General features: G+C 40.4%; 1 protein-coding gene across 6 annotated transcripts in view; it reads left to right on the plus strand.

Annotated features, from left to right (window-relative positions):
* Positions 1-16,607, plus strand: part of LOC126412745 (cuticle protein 65-like) — an 86,730-nt gene that overhangs the window by 30,720 nt on the left and 39,403 nt on the right. For 2 of the 6 annotated variants that reach the window (XM_050082512.1, XM_050082487.1), the window contains exon 2: positions 1,180-1,471. The exons of the other annotated variants lie outside the window; for them this stretch is intronic. In XM_050082512.1, coding sequence (XP_049938469.1) covers positions 1,180-1,401 — 222 coding nt within the window. In that variant the 3' untranslated portion in view covers positions 1,402-1,471. Of the gene's footprint in view, positions 1-1,179; positions 1,472-16,607 lie in introns of those variants that run through there. 6 annotated transcript variants of the gene reach the window in all.

Here is a 16,607-nt window from a genome sequence, read left to right on the forward strand (position 1 = left end):
TTTCGAGTTCACCAGTACAATTTCATGAAGACGTGTTCGTGTGGTCAGTATAATCGCTACCCACACTATTAGCAATCCTCCTCGATATCGGTCTCTGTCTACAAGATTCAAAATCGTGTTCCACAATGTCTTCATACGCGAATCCGTCGCGAATCATTCTCCAGACCAAATCAGGACTCATCTGTGATGAGAACAATGGCCCACTGTTCGATGGTCCAGGTGGCGTGTTGACAACTCCACTTTAGACGTTGCCATCTTTGAAGACGTTTCAGAGGTACACATACAGCAGCTCTCTGACAATAAAGGCCACGCTACCAAAACCTGTTGTACACAGTTTGCTTCGATACAACACGTCTAGGGGATGATGCGAGGTCAGATGACAGTTGCACTGCAATACTTAGGACGTACCGTCGTGGCCTTGCAGTCAAATAATGGTCTTTTCTTTCTGATGTCACAAGTGCTCGGCCCTGCCCTGTACTTTGGGACACAGTTTCAGTCTCTATAAACCGTCGCCACGTGCGAGAAAAACAGAACGATTCACTTTAATCCATCGGACCACTGCAGTCTGCGACTGTATTGATTCCGTATTTCCTATGGTCCTCGACAGCAGGGAGTCTGGTAGGTGTCTTCTCTATGCCACAGTGCACCGTTTGTGACTGTGTACACAGAAATGGTGGGTGTGGTACAACGCGGCAAACACTACCCCATTTGATTGTCTAGAAGTCATTGCTGGCGTCGTTGTTCTTTGACGGGAGTACCATCTTCCGTGCAGAAAACGATCGTACGGACATTTGTTGACAGTTTGTATGATTAGATCGTGAATTACACAGAGGACGGGGAAATTTTGCTTTAATTTTGGACACCAGTGTACATTAGCACCTCCACAACCGCTAACTCCTTGTGATAATCCTTATTGTGGTCGCTTTGACCATTCTTCTACAAAGATTCCACACAACCGACTTGCATTTAAGAACCGCTTTACTGCCACGACTTTCATCAGGCTGACAGCCTGGTGCTTTTTCTACGCCTCCTGCAGATTTCAAATGGAATGTATATGTTCTTTTAAGGAGATTACTAATATTATGTCCGGTGGGCTTATGTCGAATGAAGTAACGGTGGCAGCGATACGTGAGCCACTTCTCTCCTGATTCAGCCAGGTAATGAATCTTCATTTTGCAGGTGATTGTCTTTACCGTCTGCGTGGCCACCGCCTGCTGCCAGGAGACGCGAGAGAAGCGCGGCCTCCTGGGGGCGGGAGTGCTGGCCGCCCCCGGGGCTGTGCTGGCGCCACGCGTTCTCGCCGCCCCCACTATAGCCGCCGCTCCCATCGTCGCCGCCCCTGCCATCGGCCACGCCCCCCTGGGCCTGGGGCTCGGCTTGGGTCACCCCATCATCGGCTGAACCGCTTCATGCTAACTTATACGTGTCTGTGTGTACTGTCTCTCCACAAATAAAGCCTCTGTAAAATCAATGATTTGTCTTTTACCTCCTCATACCTTTCTCTTGTCTGGTTGTAGGTCGATGACTACTTCATCCCATGCCCCTGTATTCACTTGCTTTCGTCGTTAACAGCCTTTGCCAGCTACAACCAAACACACTTCGTCTGATGTGTTTAGCGTTGATATGAAAAAGTTTGCACTTTGATCTCTCACATCTATGGTTAATAGATTTCTATGTTATTTTTCATTGTTTGGAATGATTCGTTCGGTTCACATGATACTAAAACCAAAAATACCCTCATGGTTAGGTCTGCTCTCAGTGACGTAATACTACGAAAATAAACAGCGACCAGAGGACCCATGCGAAACTTTCGTACTTTTATAGTTTTAAATAATGAAAGTATTTGATATACGTGTTGTCTTTGGTATTAGGGTAATCGTGGGAACTATGAGAAAATATCTTTAAAAATTAACCGAACGACATGAAATAATAATCATGAATATATGATACACTCTCGTATAAACATTTCCATGTGCCCAAAAATTTGTTTTTACTCCGAATGTTCGTCGCGGATTGTACGACGTAGGAGATTAGCGACTCTCAGAAGGGCCAAATATCCTATAATTTTAAGTAGGCAAACATTTTCGATTACTTTAAGTTCGTCATGGCGACAATGACAAATACGTTTCTCATTTCGGAAAGTATATTCGTTTAGAAATGTCATCTTGTACGATGGGTAGAGATAATGGACTACCACAGTGGTGACGGCTGTTATCCAAGGTAATGCTGTGTACGAATTATACAGTGAAAATTTGAAACAAATAAAATGGTATTTCTAATATGATGATACGGAAAGGTAGTCTGTTATTCGTGATTAATTTGTTAGATTCGTAAAATATAAGTATGAATCTGGGCATCTATGATGCCCTTTTTCCTGTGATAGTTAAAAATCACTTTTATGTCAAAACGTATATTAATTTTAAATCGGCAAGCAGTGTCAGAGTTCGGTTAAAAAACCTTTCTAGCTATACCACTTTCATCCCAGTACGATTAGTACATGTTGAGAAAAAGGGATGTTGACTTGAGGAATAATATACGTAATGAACAATGTAGTCACACAGTTTTCACTATCAATCTTTCACCCTGCAATGGAGTGTGTGTTGTTGTAACAACGTGTGTCGATGTGAGAGTCTAACAATTCTCTGACTTTTGTGTAGGCAGATTTTAGTTGCGCTCTCCAGACTAAACTCAAGCATTAAAAATTTATTTCCAAAAACCTATTGAGTTGAGCATCAGCCATTATTTTCGCCCAAGCGTGCTAGGCCAGCTATGTGTGCTGGAGACTTTGTAAGAATCTCAGCAGGTAGGAGAGAAACTCTTGCGGCTGAGAGGTGAGCTATATCTGGATGATACAACTGGTGATTTTATTGACCCAGAAAGGCTATTTTTAGGTCTAGAGTCTCACCTTGGCATGCAGTTTTACAATCACTGGAAATCTAAATTTCTACTCCTTATACGCTAGCTGTTCTTGTTAAACTTTTCTGTACAGGAAATGGAAGAATTTGGAAATCCTGCACTGTCTTGTACAGGTTCCTAGGGCTTTGGTGATTATGGAAAGTATTCCACTCACTTTCAAAATTATTCTGTAGCTTGATAATGCTGAAATTTTAGAAAATACTGTGCATATGAATGTTCAGAACGTGTAGGAAAGTATTAGTAGATACTAAGAGGTGTTGTGAAATGATGTATGCCATCTTCTTTATCGTCTCACATTTGTTTGAAACTTGGCTTATTAGTTCTTCCTATGAAGTTAAGCAACCATAGCAAATTTTAGCATTTAATTTGTCTCCGTTTTAAGAAATTTCGAAGTTTGGAAATTTTTTGTTTCTGACATAGTGATACAACAAAACAAAATTCATTAATATACGAAAAATAAATTACCAGTTTTTAAATTTGTCATCAAATCTATGCGAAATTTGGTTGTTGTATACTCTATAGTACAAGGATTGTCGAAAAAATATTTCATATCTTTAAAAAAAAGGTCAATACGTGAGAAAAGCAAACTTACACTATCTTGCACTATTATATTTTATTTTGTAAAAAACGTGCACCATCACATCGAATACCACATACTCGTGAAGTGAAAGGGATAGCCTGAAACTTTTTATCTATATTTTATTTATTTATTTATTTATTCATTTATTTATTTATTTATTTTTGCAAAATACATCTCAAAGCATGGCTATTACTTGGGAATATAAATTTAATGTGGTTTTATTCCTTAGTACTTTTCGTTTTCGTAACAAAGCATGGCTATTACTTGGGAATAAAAATGTAATGTGGCTTTATTCCGCAGTTCTTTTCGTTTTCGTAATTTTTCCTTGCTAAACTTAAGTAATGCATTGAAATTTTAAGGTTTTTGGATAATATAATATTAACGTAACAGAAACATCAAGTGATTGTTTTTAAAAATGAGTTGTAACCAATGGTACTAAAAAAAAAACTCTCAAGTTAATCCATTTGTGTAAACAAACTATTACTTACAGTAGACATCATTGTAACTGAACAGATACCTGACTCATTTGGACCAATAATATGAGGGAGAAGGTCCTGAAGGATAAGTACCTTGTGCGATAACATCATGTTCTGTCTTATGTAGTCCAATGAGTGTCCCAAGGGACCACAGGCTGTAAAATCTACATGACGTATAGTGTGATGGGATTTGGAATATCTAGGTGGTCAGTTAAGGAATAACTTACACGGATATACAAAGAGGAAACATTCAGTTGCTGATGATTCCCGCATCACTCAACCGATCTCGGAAAAAAAAGAATTTCGAAATACACAACTGCATACTCACGCATCACTGAATACTCATCAAAACAAACACAGAATCCTCTTAAATAAACATTTTTATTTTATTGGCTTTTAGCATTCAAACTATTTTAGCCATCACAGTTCCTCTTCATTCATATATGTCTCCTGATCGAGACTGCTGTACTTATATTACATAGGCACAGTTGACAGCTAATCACTTAGCTGTTAATTCATTTCATTAGTTAAATTCAATGGTCACAATTCCATTTAAATTTTTATTAGCTATAAATATGGATATGGCGTCGTGGGTCCCATTATTTGTGCCCCCGACAGTTTGGATCATGAAAAATGGCAGGAAGTGGCCAAGTCTTAAGAACTCTTTTAAACAGTTTAGTTTGTCTTTCTCATAGCGTCCACACTGAAATAAGATGTGATTTATATCACAAACTGTTTCGTCTTCACACTGACAGTAGGATACGCCGATTCTGTGTGAATGGGCATCTGCATAGTCCGCCATGTTGTAACTAGGCAAAAATATTTTCATTGGTCTGTATGTGATCAGGAATGATTTACTTATTTCTGGCTTTAAACTTAATACCAAAATGTAATGTAATGTGCTGACGTGTGAGCAGAATCTGAAAGCAATTTCATTTTGCGTTCTCGTGGTACGTCGTAGTACCCATATTGTAATTAAACAAGAAATTTATACGAGTATCTATGGCTGGCACGGTCAGACAGCTCGATTTTGACATCCAGATAGTATAGAGAGCACTGGTATCTAAAAGTCCCAGTGTATACGTAAAGACAGGAACTAATAAAATAAGGTAAATTATTAAAATGTCCTATGAAATGGGAGATAACTGAAGCTTTGACAAAGGCAGCAGAAATTATCTATAGCGAAAAAGTACTTAGCTTTATCACGCCTACCGATCGGATTGCAACACTATGAAATTACAGAAAAAATACTAACGACTCGTTCCACCAAAGAACTGCGACCGACAAAAGTTGCAGGCACCTCTCTTGACGCTTTTGTTAATACAGACATTACGATACAGGTAGTAACTTTGTTACTCAGCTACTTGATCTGTAGATAATTTGAATGATTCTTTTACCGAAGTGATGTGGAACCAGTCAGTTCACAGGATATGTATACAGATTAGTGCTAACATGAACGAGCATACTGCTACTTTATTCCTACTCATCCAACTCTCACTCTCTCTCTTTTATTTTACTAGCTATCAGTTCTTAAGTAGTATTTCGTCAATGGCAAATGAAATAGAAGGAGTTGCAGAGATGCCCGGCTACCTATCAGACACTTTTTGTTACTGGGAAAATAACAGAAAATATTGCTGCTGCATATTGAGTTTCTCTCTGAGCCAATGACAGCTCCAGCAATGGGTAATAAACGTCATTTTTCCCTCTAGTGTTGTAGGCGTGTTTATCACTGTACTTCTCAAATTATAATAGATTATTTATGATGAATTTCACTAGCGAAAATATGAATTGTGAGTCAATTAAGAAACGTAGCTCCTTGAAGAAGTGCTTGCATGACGTCCATGGGTGAACACCACATATTATTGTTAGTGCTCGACTTTGTGTAGTCAATGCTTACTTTCTAAGTGATGAGGTAACCCACAAAATTACTCCATGAGACATTACTGAGTAAAACTACATAATCTATGTCTCGAGGTTGTTGGTTTGTTTTCAGATTAGCAATTATACAGAGCAAAAGAAGTTTAACTTCACTGTTTGAGAAGTTCAGTATTATGCTTCTTCCAGATCAAGTTTTCGTCATTATGTACACCCTAAAATTTGGAGCATTCTTTCCCACCTACAGACTCCTGCTCAAGTGGTACATCAGTTGTTTGTATGACTCTGACTGATCTACAGAACTGAATGTAGTGCGCCTTTTTTTCCAAGATTCAGGGGGAGTCCATTTTCGGAGAACCACTTAACATATCTTTCGAAAATATTATTTACTAACACTTCAGTTGCTTTCTCTCTATAGGGTTATATTACAACACTAGTATCGCCTACGAAAAGTACCAATTTTGCTTGTTGACAGTCAAACAGAAGGTCATTAATACATATAAGTAATAAGAGTGGAGCCAAAATTGAACCCTGTGGGACTCCCTCTATGATTATCTCCATTCACTGAAATTTTCTACAGTATCCGAATTATTCAGCACAATATGTGCATTCTGTTTGTCAATTATGCTGTATGCTGGTGGAAAGAGGAGTAAGGCCTCGTGGCTCAAAATTCGGAGATACTGGAGTGGTGGCAGTTCTACGAAGTGCTAAAATGTCTAGCGCTCCTTGGCCGAGAACTAGCCGTGGCACGAAATTCAAATTACAGTTTCGACCAACCTTGGTGGATTTTCACCACTATGCAAAGTACAACAAGTAATTAATCTGGGCTTAGGAAAAATTACTCAATCCCAAAACGACAATCTTCTGATTAGGCAGGCGTTTGGTGTTCTTTCATTGCTTGGGAAAATCTGTTTGATACCATTTACTTAACACCTAGCAGAGAAACCCGGAGTTGTCCAGGTATTTATTTATAGCTGAGTCCACACCCACGTGGCGCCTTGCCTTGTCCTAAATGTCTATGACATCATATCTCCCGAAATATGTCTGGTAGAATGGTATAATTTTGTAATTGCATTAAGCGCCATATGGGATACACTCCGCAAAGTTTATTGCGAATGGAGTTAGCAGCAACGAAATAACAAATTTAAATGTCTTCCATGATGTGAAAGTTTTTCACACAGCACCCTGATTATGGCGTCATATCTGGTTCAAATGGCTCTGAGCACTATGGGACTTAACAGCTTTGGTCATCAGTCCCCTAGAACTTAGAACTACTTAAATCTAACTAACCGAAGGACATCACACACATCCATGCCCGAGGCAGGATTCGAACCTGCGACCGTAGCAGTCGCACGGTTCCGGACTGCGCGCCTAGAACCGCGAGACCACCGCGGCCGGCGCGTCATATCTCCTGAACTATATGGTGTATAATGATACAATATTATAGGTACATTCAGCATCTTATATGGAAACTATCTGCGAAATGTATTGTGACTAGAGTCATTAGCAACGTAGTAGTAAATTTAAACATTATGCATATACCGGCAGCTTTTTACGCTTCTCGTTGTTTATGACGTCGTAGGTACTGAATTATGTGTCGTAGAATGATATAATTTTGCTCATACGTTCAGTGGTATACATGCATACCTTCCGTAAAACGCGTCGCAAATACAATTAGTAGTAAAGAAGTACTAAATTATAACGTACAACCTCGAGCGGTATTTTTAATGCATGAACAGCTAAAATGCAGCATTTGTAAACATTTTTCCTTTCTTCATTTTCTGTTGGTTGTCAAGAATGGAAAAAATTCAAAGGTTTGAAATTATGTTTCAAGTTTTTTGCAAGTTGCTAAGTGCCCTCGTTCTCAAATACTGGATGAACAAAGTCTGGGAACGAGGGAAACGCTTAACTCGCCAGGGTAGCTGAGAGCGCTAATGCGTTGCTTCCTGGACTCTGGTAGGTGCGGCGGCCGTGGATCGAATCCGCCTGGCGGATTAAGGACGAGGGCCAATGTGCTGGCCAGCCTGAATACGGTTTTTAGGTGGTTTTCCACTTCCCAGTATGTGTATACCGGGCTGGTCCCCATGTTCCGCCTCAGACATCTGAACACATTCGCAGACATCTGAACACATTCGCAATATTCCATGGATTACACTCGATGCAGGCAGTTGGGGTATACTAATTCCGTATCGGGAGTGTACAGGGTGGCGGCAGGAAGGGCATCCGGCCACCTCTTAAACATTAACATGCCGAATCCGATTAACGATGGCTGACCTTGCGTAACTGCGGGACAAGGCTCAAGCGATAGATATACTGCTCGCCATTAAAGTTGCTACACCAAGAAGAAATGCAAATGATAAACAGGTATTCATTGGACAAATATATTATACTAGAACTGACATGTGATTACATTTTCACGCAATTTCAGTGCATTGATCCTGGGAAAACTGTACCCACAACAAACACCTCTGGCCGTAATAACGGCCTTGATACACCTGGGCATTGAGTCAAACAGAGCTTGGATGGCGTGTACAGGTACAGCTGCCCATGCAGCTTCAACACAATACCACAGTTCATCAAGAGTAATAACTGGTGTATTGTGACGAGCCAGTTGCGCGGCCACCATTGACCAGACGTTTTCAGTTGGTGAGACATCTGGAGAATGTGCTGGCCAGGGCAGCAGTCGAACATTTTCTGTATCCAGAAAGGCTCGTACAGGACCTGCAACATGCGGTCGTGCATTATCCTGCTGAACTGTAAGGTTTCGTAGGGATCGAATGAAGGGTAGAGCCACGGGTCATAACACATCTGAAATGTAACGTCCACTGTTCAAAGTGCCGTCAACGCGAACAAGAGGTGACCGAGACGTGTAACCAATGGCACCCCATACCATCACGCAAGGTGATACGCCAGTATGGCGATGACGAATACACGCTTCCAATGTGCGTTCACCGCGATGTCGCCAAACATGGATGCGACCATCATGATGCTGTAAACAGAACCTGTATTCAACCGAAAAAATGACGTTTTGGCATTCGTGCACCCAGGTTCGTCGTTGAGTACACCATTGCAGGCGCTCCTGTCTGTGATGCAGTGTCAAGGGTAACCGCAGACATGGTCTCCGAGCTGATTGTCCAAGATGCTTCAAACGTCGTCGAGCTGTTTGTGCAGATGGTTGTTGTCTTGCAAACGTCCCCACCTGTTGACTCAGGGACCGAGACGTGGCTGCACGATCCGTTACAGCCATGCGGATAAGATGCCGGTCATCTCGACTGCTATTAATACGAGGCAGTTGGGATCCAGCACGGTGTTCCGTATTACGTTCTGAACCCACCGATTTCATATTCTGCTAACAGCCATTGGATCTCGATCAACACTAGCAGCAATGTCGCGATACGATAAACCGCAATCGCGATAGGCTACAATACGACCTTTATCAAAGTCGGAAACGTGATCGTACACATTTCTCCTCCTTACACCAGGCATCACAGCAACGTTACACCAGGCAACGCCGGTCAACTGCTGTTTGTGTATGAGAAATCGGTTGGAAACTTTCCTCGTGTCAGCGCGTTGTAGGTGTCGCCACCGGCGCCAACCTTGTGTGAATGCTCTGAAAAGCTGATCATCTGCATATCACAGCATCTTCTTCCTGTCGGTTAAATTTCGCGTCTGTAGCACGTCATCTTCGTGGTGTAGTAATTTTAATGGCCAGTAGTGTAGATAGTTAGATCGTGGGATATGCTTCTTTTTCACTCCGAACCAAATCATGGGTCGATGCTTCTTATTTCCAAAACTATTGTAAGGAACGAAGGAAGATTGAGTTTAGCGTTCTGTCGACATGGAGGTCACAGAGACATACAAAAGCGATTGTCGGCTGTCAGTGAGGACTATGTGTACCAAGATTGGTTGTATTCGATACAGTGGTTTAGGGGGCGATGTGGTACAGACACACACACGCACACACACTCACACACACACACACACACACACACACACACACACACACAAACTTGTATATATACCGGGTGATCAAAAAGGCAGTATAAATTTGAAAACTGAATAAATCACGGAATAATGTAGATAGAGAGGTACAAATTGACACACATGCTTGGAATGACATGGGGTTTTATTAGAACCGAAAAAAATACAAAAGTTCAAAAAATGTCCGATAGATGGCGCCTCATCTGATCAGAATAGCAATAATTAGCATAACAAAGTAAGATAAAGGAAAGATGATTTTCTTTACAGGAAATGCTCAATATGTCCACCATCAACAATAGCTGTAGTCGAGGAATAATGTTGTGAACAGCACTGTAAAGCATGTCCGTAGTTATGGTTGCGGCATTGGCGTCGGATGTTGTCTTTCAGCATCCCTAGAGATGTTGGTTGATCACGATACACTTGCGACTTCAGGTAACCCCAAAGCCAATAATCGCACGTACTGAGGTCTGGGGACCTGGGAGGCCAAGCATGACGAAAGTGGCGGCTGAGCACACGATCATCACCAAACGACGCGCGTAAGAGATCTTTCACGCGTCTAGCAATATGGGGTGGAGCGCCATCCTGCATAAACATCGTACGTTCCAGCAGGTGTTTATCCCAGCCAGGCTGGGTATGATGCGATTCTGTAACATATCGGCGTACCTCTCACCCGTCACGGTAGCAGTTACCGTGCAAAACCAGAATCACGCATTTCCTCGAAGAAAAAAGGCCAGATATCGGTAGATATGGTAAATACAACTCATACCGTGACTTTCTTGTCGTGCAATGGAGTTTCTACGACAGTTCTAGGATTTTCGGTAGCCCAAATTCTGCAGTTGTCGGCGTTGACAGACCCTCGGAGGGTTAAATGAGCTTCGTCGGTGCACAACACGTTACTCAACCAATCGTCATCTGGCGGCCGGAGTGGCCGAGCGGTTCTAGGCGCTTCAGTCTCGAACCGCTCGACCGCTACGGTCGTAGGTTCGAATCCTGCCTCGGGCATGGATGTGTGTGATGTTCTTAGGTTAGTTAGGTTTAATTAGTTCTAAGTTCTAGGGGACTAATAACCTCAGCTGTTAAGTCCCATAGTGCTCAGAGCCATTTTTGAACCAATCGTCATCTTCCGCCATCTTTTGAAACGCCCACACGGCGAATGCCCTCCGCTTCACTAAATATCCAGGTAACAGTTCATGATGCCGATGGAGTTGTTACGGATAGCATCGTAGGGTACGCCTAAGTGCCAACCAAACAGTAGTGTATGTGAAACGTCCCCTTTGAACAATTTTACATGACTGTGCTTAAACTGACACACAATATTTTGTTAGCGCAACGCAATCTGACTTTCAAAATTCCCTACACAAGAATGGCCCTGACTAACATTAAACTATACCTTTCACAAATCACTTACCTCACAAAAATCTTCGCTGCTCAAGCTACTGCAATACAGCGAGCGCCACTACTGCCAGCTAAATAAAAGATTCAAACTATGGAAGGCACTAACTACTGATAGGGATAGTTAGCAAATGAAAGATATTAATAGAGAACAAACAATGTATTTACCTTGGTATCATCATATATAAATATAGCAGTTCATGACAAATTTCAAAACTCCGCCATCTCTCTCCCCACATCCACCACTGCTGGCGGCTCACCTCCAACTGCGCAACGCTACGCGCTGTTCACATCCAGCTGCCTAACACTACAATGGCGAGTATTACAACAATGCAAAGCAGCCACAGACTGCACACAGCACAGCCAGTGATTTTCATACAGAGGTGGCGTTACCATAAAAAAACCTAAACAGCCTACTTACATAGAGAAAACATAAACAGCCTACTTACATAGCCCCCATGCTCCCCACAAAAATTTTTACAAATAGGATTGGGCAGTGGCCAATACAGAATTGAAAAAAATTTTTCATAATTACAATAACAAAGATATCAAATGCACACACTTATTGATACTACGTTGGTCAAAAGCTCAAATTTTCTCACAGTCCATAAAGACAGTCCTAATCATACATAACAGTAGAATAGCAGTGTTTTTCTCAAAGTCTGAGCAGTAAAAGAAAATGCACACAGAAGTAGTGGATTTCCATGCAGTCTTGAAGAAGTAGTGTTGTCCTTCCAACGGAAAGACAGTGCTGACTCTCGACATGCTGACAGATAATGGGCCACAACAGAGCAAACCCACAGCAGAGTCAGTCGAAGTTTTGATGAATATTGGTAGGTAGGTCATCACAGAGCAGACCCACTGTAGTCCTGGTAGAGATTACGGTATTGGTGGGCCACCAGAGGTGCAGACCCACTGCAGTCCTTGTAGAAATAATGGTACTGGTGAGTCAGCAAAGACGCAGACCCACTGTAGTCCTTGTAGAGACGGCCAGCAGCCATCTGTTGCGACTGTGCAGGTGCACAATCACCATCGAAGAGTCTTGCAGAGAATATAGCAAGTCCATAAACCACCACTTGTGCACTCACAACGTTTTTGGAATTGTCCTTAGAACCAACAATGCTGTTATCCAGTCCCTTGCTGAATTATTAACACATGTGCAAACACTATCAGTCCCTACTTCTCACATATTGTCCATGTACTATGACCAACAGAAACGTGTGCAGTGAAATGTTACGTAATTTGAAGAACTGGTAACAATTACAATTTTATAACATGAGAATACAATAACAAAGGTACACAATACATCATTAAAAACATAACAATATAGATAACATTTGTAGTAATAGGGGCTTTACAAAAGAATAGAAATAGACATATACGTCAGTGTTACAGGAATTATGACATGAGTACATACATAGAAGATCAGAATAATTATTGAAACATCAACTTCACACATGAGCATTTAAACAGAATGAATAATGTCTAACATCTTTACAAAGTAAATAACATATTATTAATGCCAATTATATTCGAGGATAACAGTATTCCTCATCATAGTGAATGTAGCTTAATATTAAAAGAGAAAAAAATTCTATGAAACTACACAGAGACAGGAAGAAAACAAATACACAAGGGTACACAAACACGTACTGGGATAACACAAAAGGAAAGGACAGGGTTCGTTTTCAGTGTAACATTTGGTACTGCAGTCCATCCCAAAACTTCATTCTATAGATCTTTCGTCTTATTTCAACCTTTGCTTCCACCAAAAAAATTCTATCCAAGCATGCTTTCTGTATTTATTTCACATATTTCTTACCTCAACATTTATTTCCAAGAAAATCCTACCTAAACCTGTTTTCTCAATGCATTTCTTCCAATTCATCGCAACTCATTCTCTTAGAGGCTACCCCCTCTTAAGCTAACTTAAATCTACTGAGCTCAGATGCTAAACTAAGGGACGAGGCAATGCAGCAGCACAAAACAATTAACACAAACAGCAATGAGAAAAAAAATGGAAATTTGCAAAGCAAGCTACAGTAAATCTAAATTAACAAGCAATGCAACATTACAACTAATATGAGCCAATGCGCAGTAAACAAAAAATTAAATCTGGCTTAGCAGAGTAACACAAATTAAAATTCAGTAACACTATGCCTGGCAAACAGCAGTAACTTATACCTAAACATGACATAGCTCAAGCAGAAAAAATAGTACACTAAAGATAACAATGCAGATAAGGGAAATGTATATTCACATCTTAATGTCTATGTAATTAAAGTGGTGCACCACAACAACTGATTGTAAAAAGAAATATTACCATGTACTTGAAAAGAAAATTATGTGTTACTGTTACTAGTTCCTTCTTATTGTTCTTTCCTTTCCAAGTGCTCCTTTTTTAAAGAATGTGGATCATAAAATAATTATTTAATAGATCTGTTGACAGAAAGTGTTCACATTAGCAAATGCATTTTATTTTATAAAAGCAATGCTGCAACACAGCTGGAAACCAGATATCAAGTGAAATAAGCAACTACGAAAAGCAAAGCATAAAAATATCATTCAATAGCTATGTGGCATTTCGTAAGTCAGTAGCTCTCAAGTCTTGTAGAAAGACACTCGTCATTATCAGGTTTGCAGATGTAAGAATATTTCCAGGGATAATGGCCTCCCCTTTTATTTTGTTCTACCTGTGCCGCTGAAAAGGGCTCGCAATAATGGCTTTTCCTCCAGGCAACTGTCACACCTGGCCACTCGCAACGCATTACGTCACGGTCACTTACCTTTCTTACCGACATATTTACGACAGCAGTTTCCGCTACAGTGACAGTCTCATATAAAAATATTTCACAGGTCAAGAATTAGCGTTGCAAATCTGTAGAAACAAAATCCTATGAATATAACAGTGTCCAAAAAAATTTTCAGTGGCATTGTGATACATTCACACATGATTCACACATGTCATAACTCTTAAAGTACGATTCTTGGTTTCCAACATCCTTTTCATAAATCAGAGTCCTTAAACACTACTCATTATTCCTTACCTCATTATACATATACATATTCGTCGACACTTCTTCAATATTTCATCATGAGAAATACGTAGCATAATAAACATTCCTCAACAACATAATACACATCGTCGTCGTAATAATAACATCATAACACTTGAGTCAAATCTCAAAATCGTCGTAGCTTCCTCCAATAATTTCTAAGCCTAAAAAAATTCTCTGCTCATGTCAAAAGTGTCAGCTGCCTCAAACGTACTTTAAAAATCATGATCTCATAACAAATACATCATTCAAAGCTCTCATAGTATCACAATGATTCCAAAAAAATATGCACAGATCACACAGTACAGACAAAATACAATTTCGTAAGTGTGAAGTTATCCAACTGTGTAATTACGTAAACATCTGTCACTGATGTAGTAAAAACGTTTGTCTGTCTCAGTTAAATGATCAGATAGCTGTGTAATTTGTGTGTTAGAGAAATATGGTACCGATGTGTAAAGTTGTGTAAGCAAATACCATATTAGCTAGGGCTCCTTGTGGTTGCCACACACATGGTACACAAAGTAAGCGTGTACCCCCCTGAGGATAAATGTAATTATACCCTCAGGTGTTACAGATTACAGCAATGGAATGAAATGTATCATGGAAAACTTTCTTTGCAATTCAAAAATCTTTAAAAAGAAATGTTTTAAGTATAAAATTGATCACTCAAATACGTGTACTGTAGCGCTAAACTGTGCGTCTTGTAACATAATCTCTGTGGAAGTGTCGTAGTTATCGTCCTCCGAAAGCTAAGTTCTGCAGAAGTCAATGTACTTACCTCATGATAAACAAAAGTGAAATGCTTTGCGTATAGATATCATAGTTATTATGCTTATTGGCGTGATGAAGAAAGTACTGTACAGTAACGTATTGTTGTGCCACAAAAAAGGCTGTCTCATTGTTGCTATACCACAAAAGTTACTACTAAAACCTGTTTTACTTTCCAGAAGAATTCAGAAAACTGTGCAGATATAAAACAGATACACCGCAAAAGCAACATTGTAAATTGTCACTCATTAGTAGTGTCGTGATAAAATCGTGTAGCTGTCACATAAACTAACCACTGTGCCATCTGGTATCTCACTGAAAGTACTTTAAATCCAGAATATATTTTCAAGTAAACCAAAATGTTGCATTAAAATCTCATTAGCAGTACTGGTAAATGTTCTAAGTATGTAAGCCTTATAGTCGTTCCATAATCGTGCAACTAACAAGCAAGAATGTACACACACAATAACACTGTGAAGTCTGTTTTCATAGTACTCAGAGTTTGAACTTGAATGCAATTGTCACGCGGTATACGTCGGTAAAGAATACTGGAATTTTTCTCAAAGTTAGCGTCTATGTTATTTTTCGCCGAGCCAGCCGGCGCACGCGGATGCCTGCGGTGCGAGTCATTGTCTGTTCCTTTGTTGGCGCGCGTCGTTATTGGGATTAGGAGACCTAACTTCTACAAATTCACCTCGCCGAGAGGGCCCAGCTCTGTTAGAATCCCGCCAGTTCTGATGAAATTCACGTCTGTCGTTTTGTCGGTACTTTACGTAGTTTCTTGTTTGTCGGTCATGTGGTGGAGAATTTCTCCCTGAATCGTAACTGCGCGCTAGACCATTGCGTCTAAAGTTATTCTGTCTCCCTTGATAATAATTGTTCTGGTTCCCATATTCTCTGTTTCTCTGATTGTCTCTGTGATAGTCATTACCACGGAGAGGTGATCTTTCCCTGTAGTTATTACTACTCTGCCAACGGTTGTCATACGGGTGGTGTCTGTTTTGGTCACGATTCGTGTTGTGAGAATAGCCTTGTCGTGTCAAGTTATTACTTCTTTCATCGCGGAATTGCGACGGATGTGACCTGTAATTGTTGTGTTCCTGCTTTCGCGTTCCGCGATTGTCAGTGTCAATTTCTAATTCTTGTAAAAGTCCCTGAAGTGCTTCAATGTCGTCTTTGCAACGTCCTGCCAAAATAATATGCCGTAAATGTTCAGGTAATTTGATTAAGCAAATGCGGATGAGTTCTGAGGGGCTGTATGGGTTTGTCAGGTACGGATTCTTGTGCAACATGTCTTCAAAATATTTCACAAGACTGGAAAATTCAGACTGTTCAAAGTGTTTCATCATCATGATGCTATGTTTTACACGGTCTTGTGTAGCTTGAGACCAATATGCTGAGAGGAAGGCATGGTAAAACTCTCCTTCACTGTGGCAATCGTGAATTACCGATCGCATTCTTACAGCTGGTTCCTTCTCCAAGTAGCCACACATAAATTCTAATCTGTGTTCTAACGACCAGTTGGGAGGAAAACAATGAGAGAATTGATGTAGCCACGCT

The sequence above is a fragment of the Schistocerca serialis genome, chromosome 1 (genome assembly GCF_023864345.2).
Source record: "Schistocerca serialis cubense isolate TAMUIC-IGC-003099 chromosome 1, iqSchSeri2.2, whole genome shotgun sequence".
Taxonomy (NCBI): Eukaryota; Metazoa; Arthropoda; class Insecta; order Orthoptera; family Acrididae; genus Schistocerca; species Schistocerca serialis.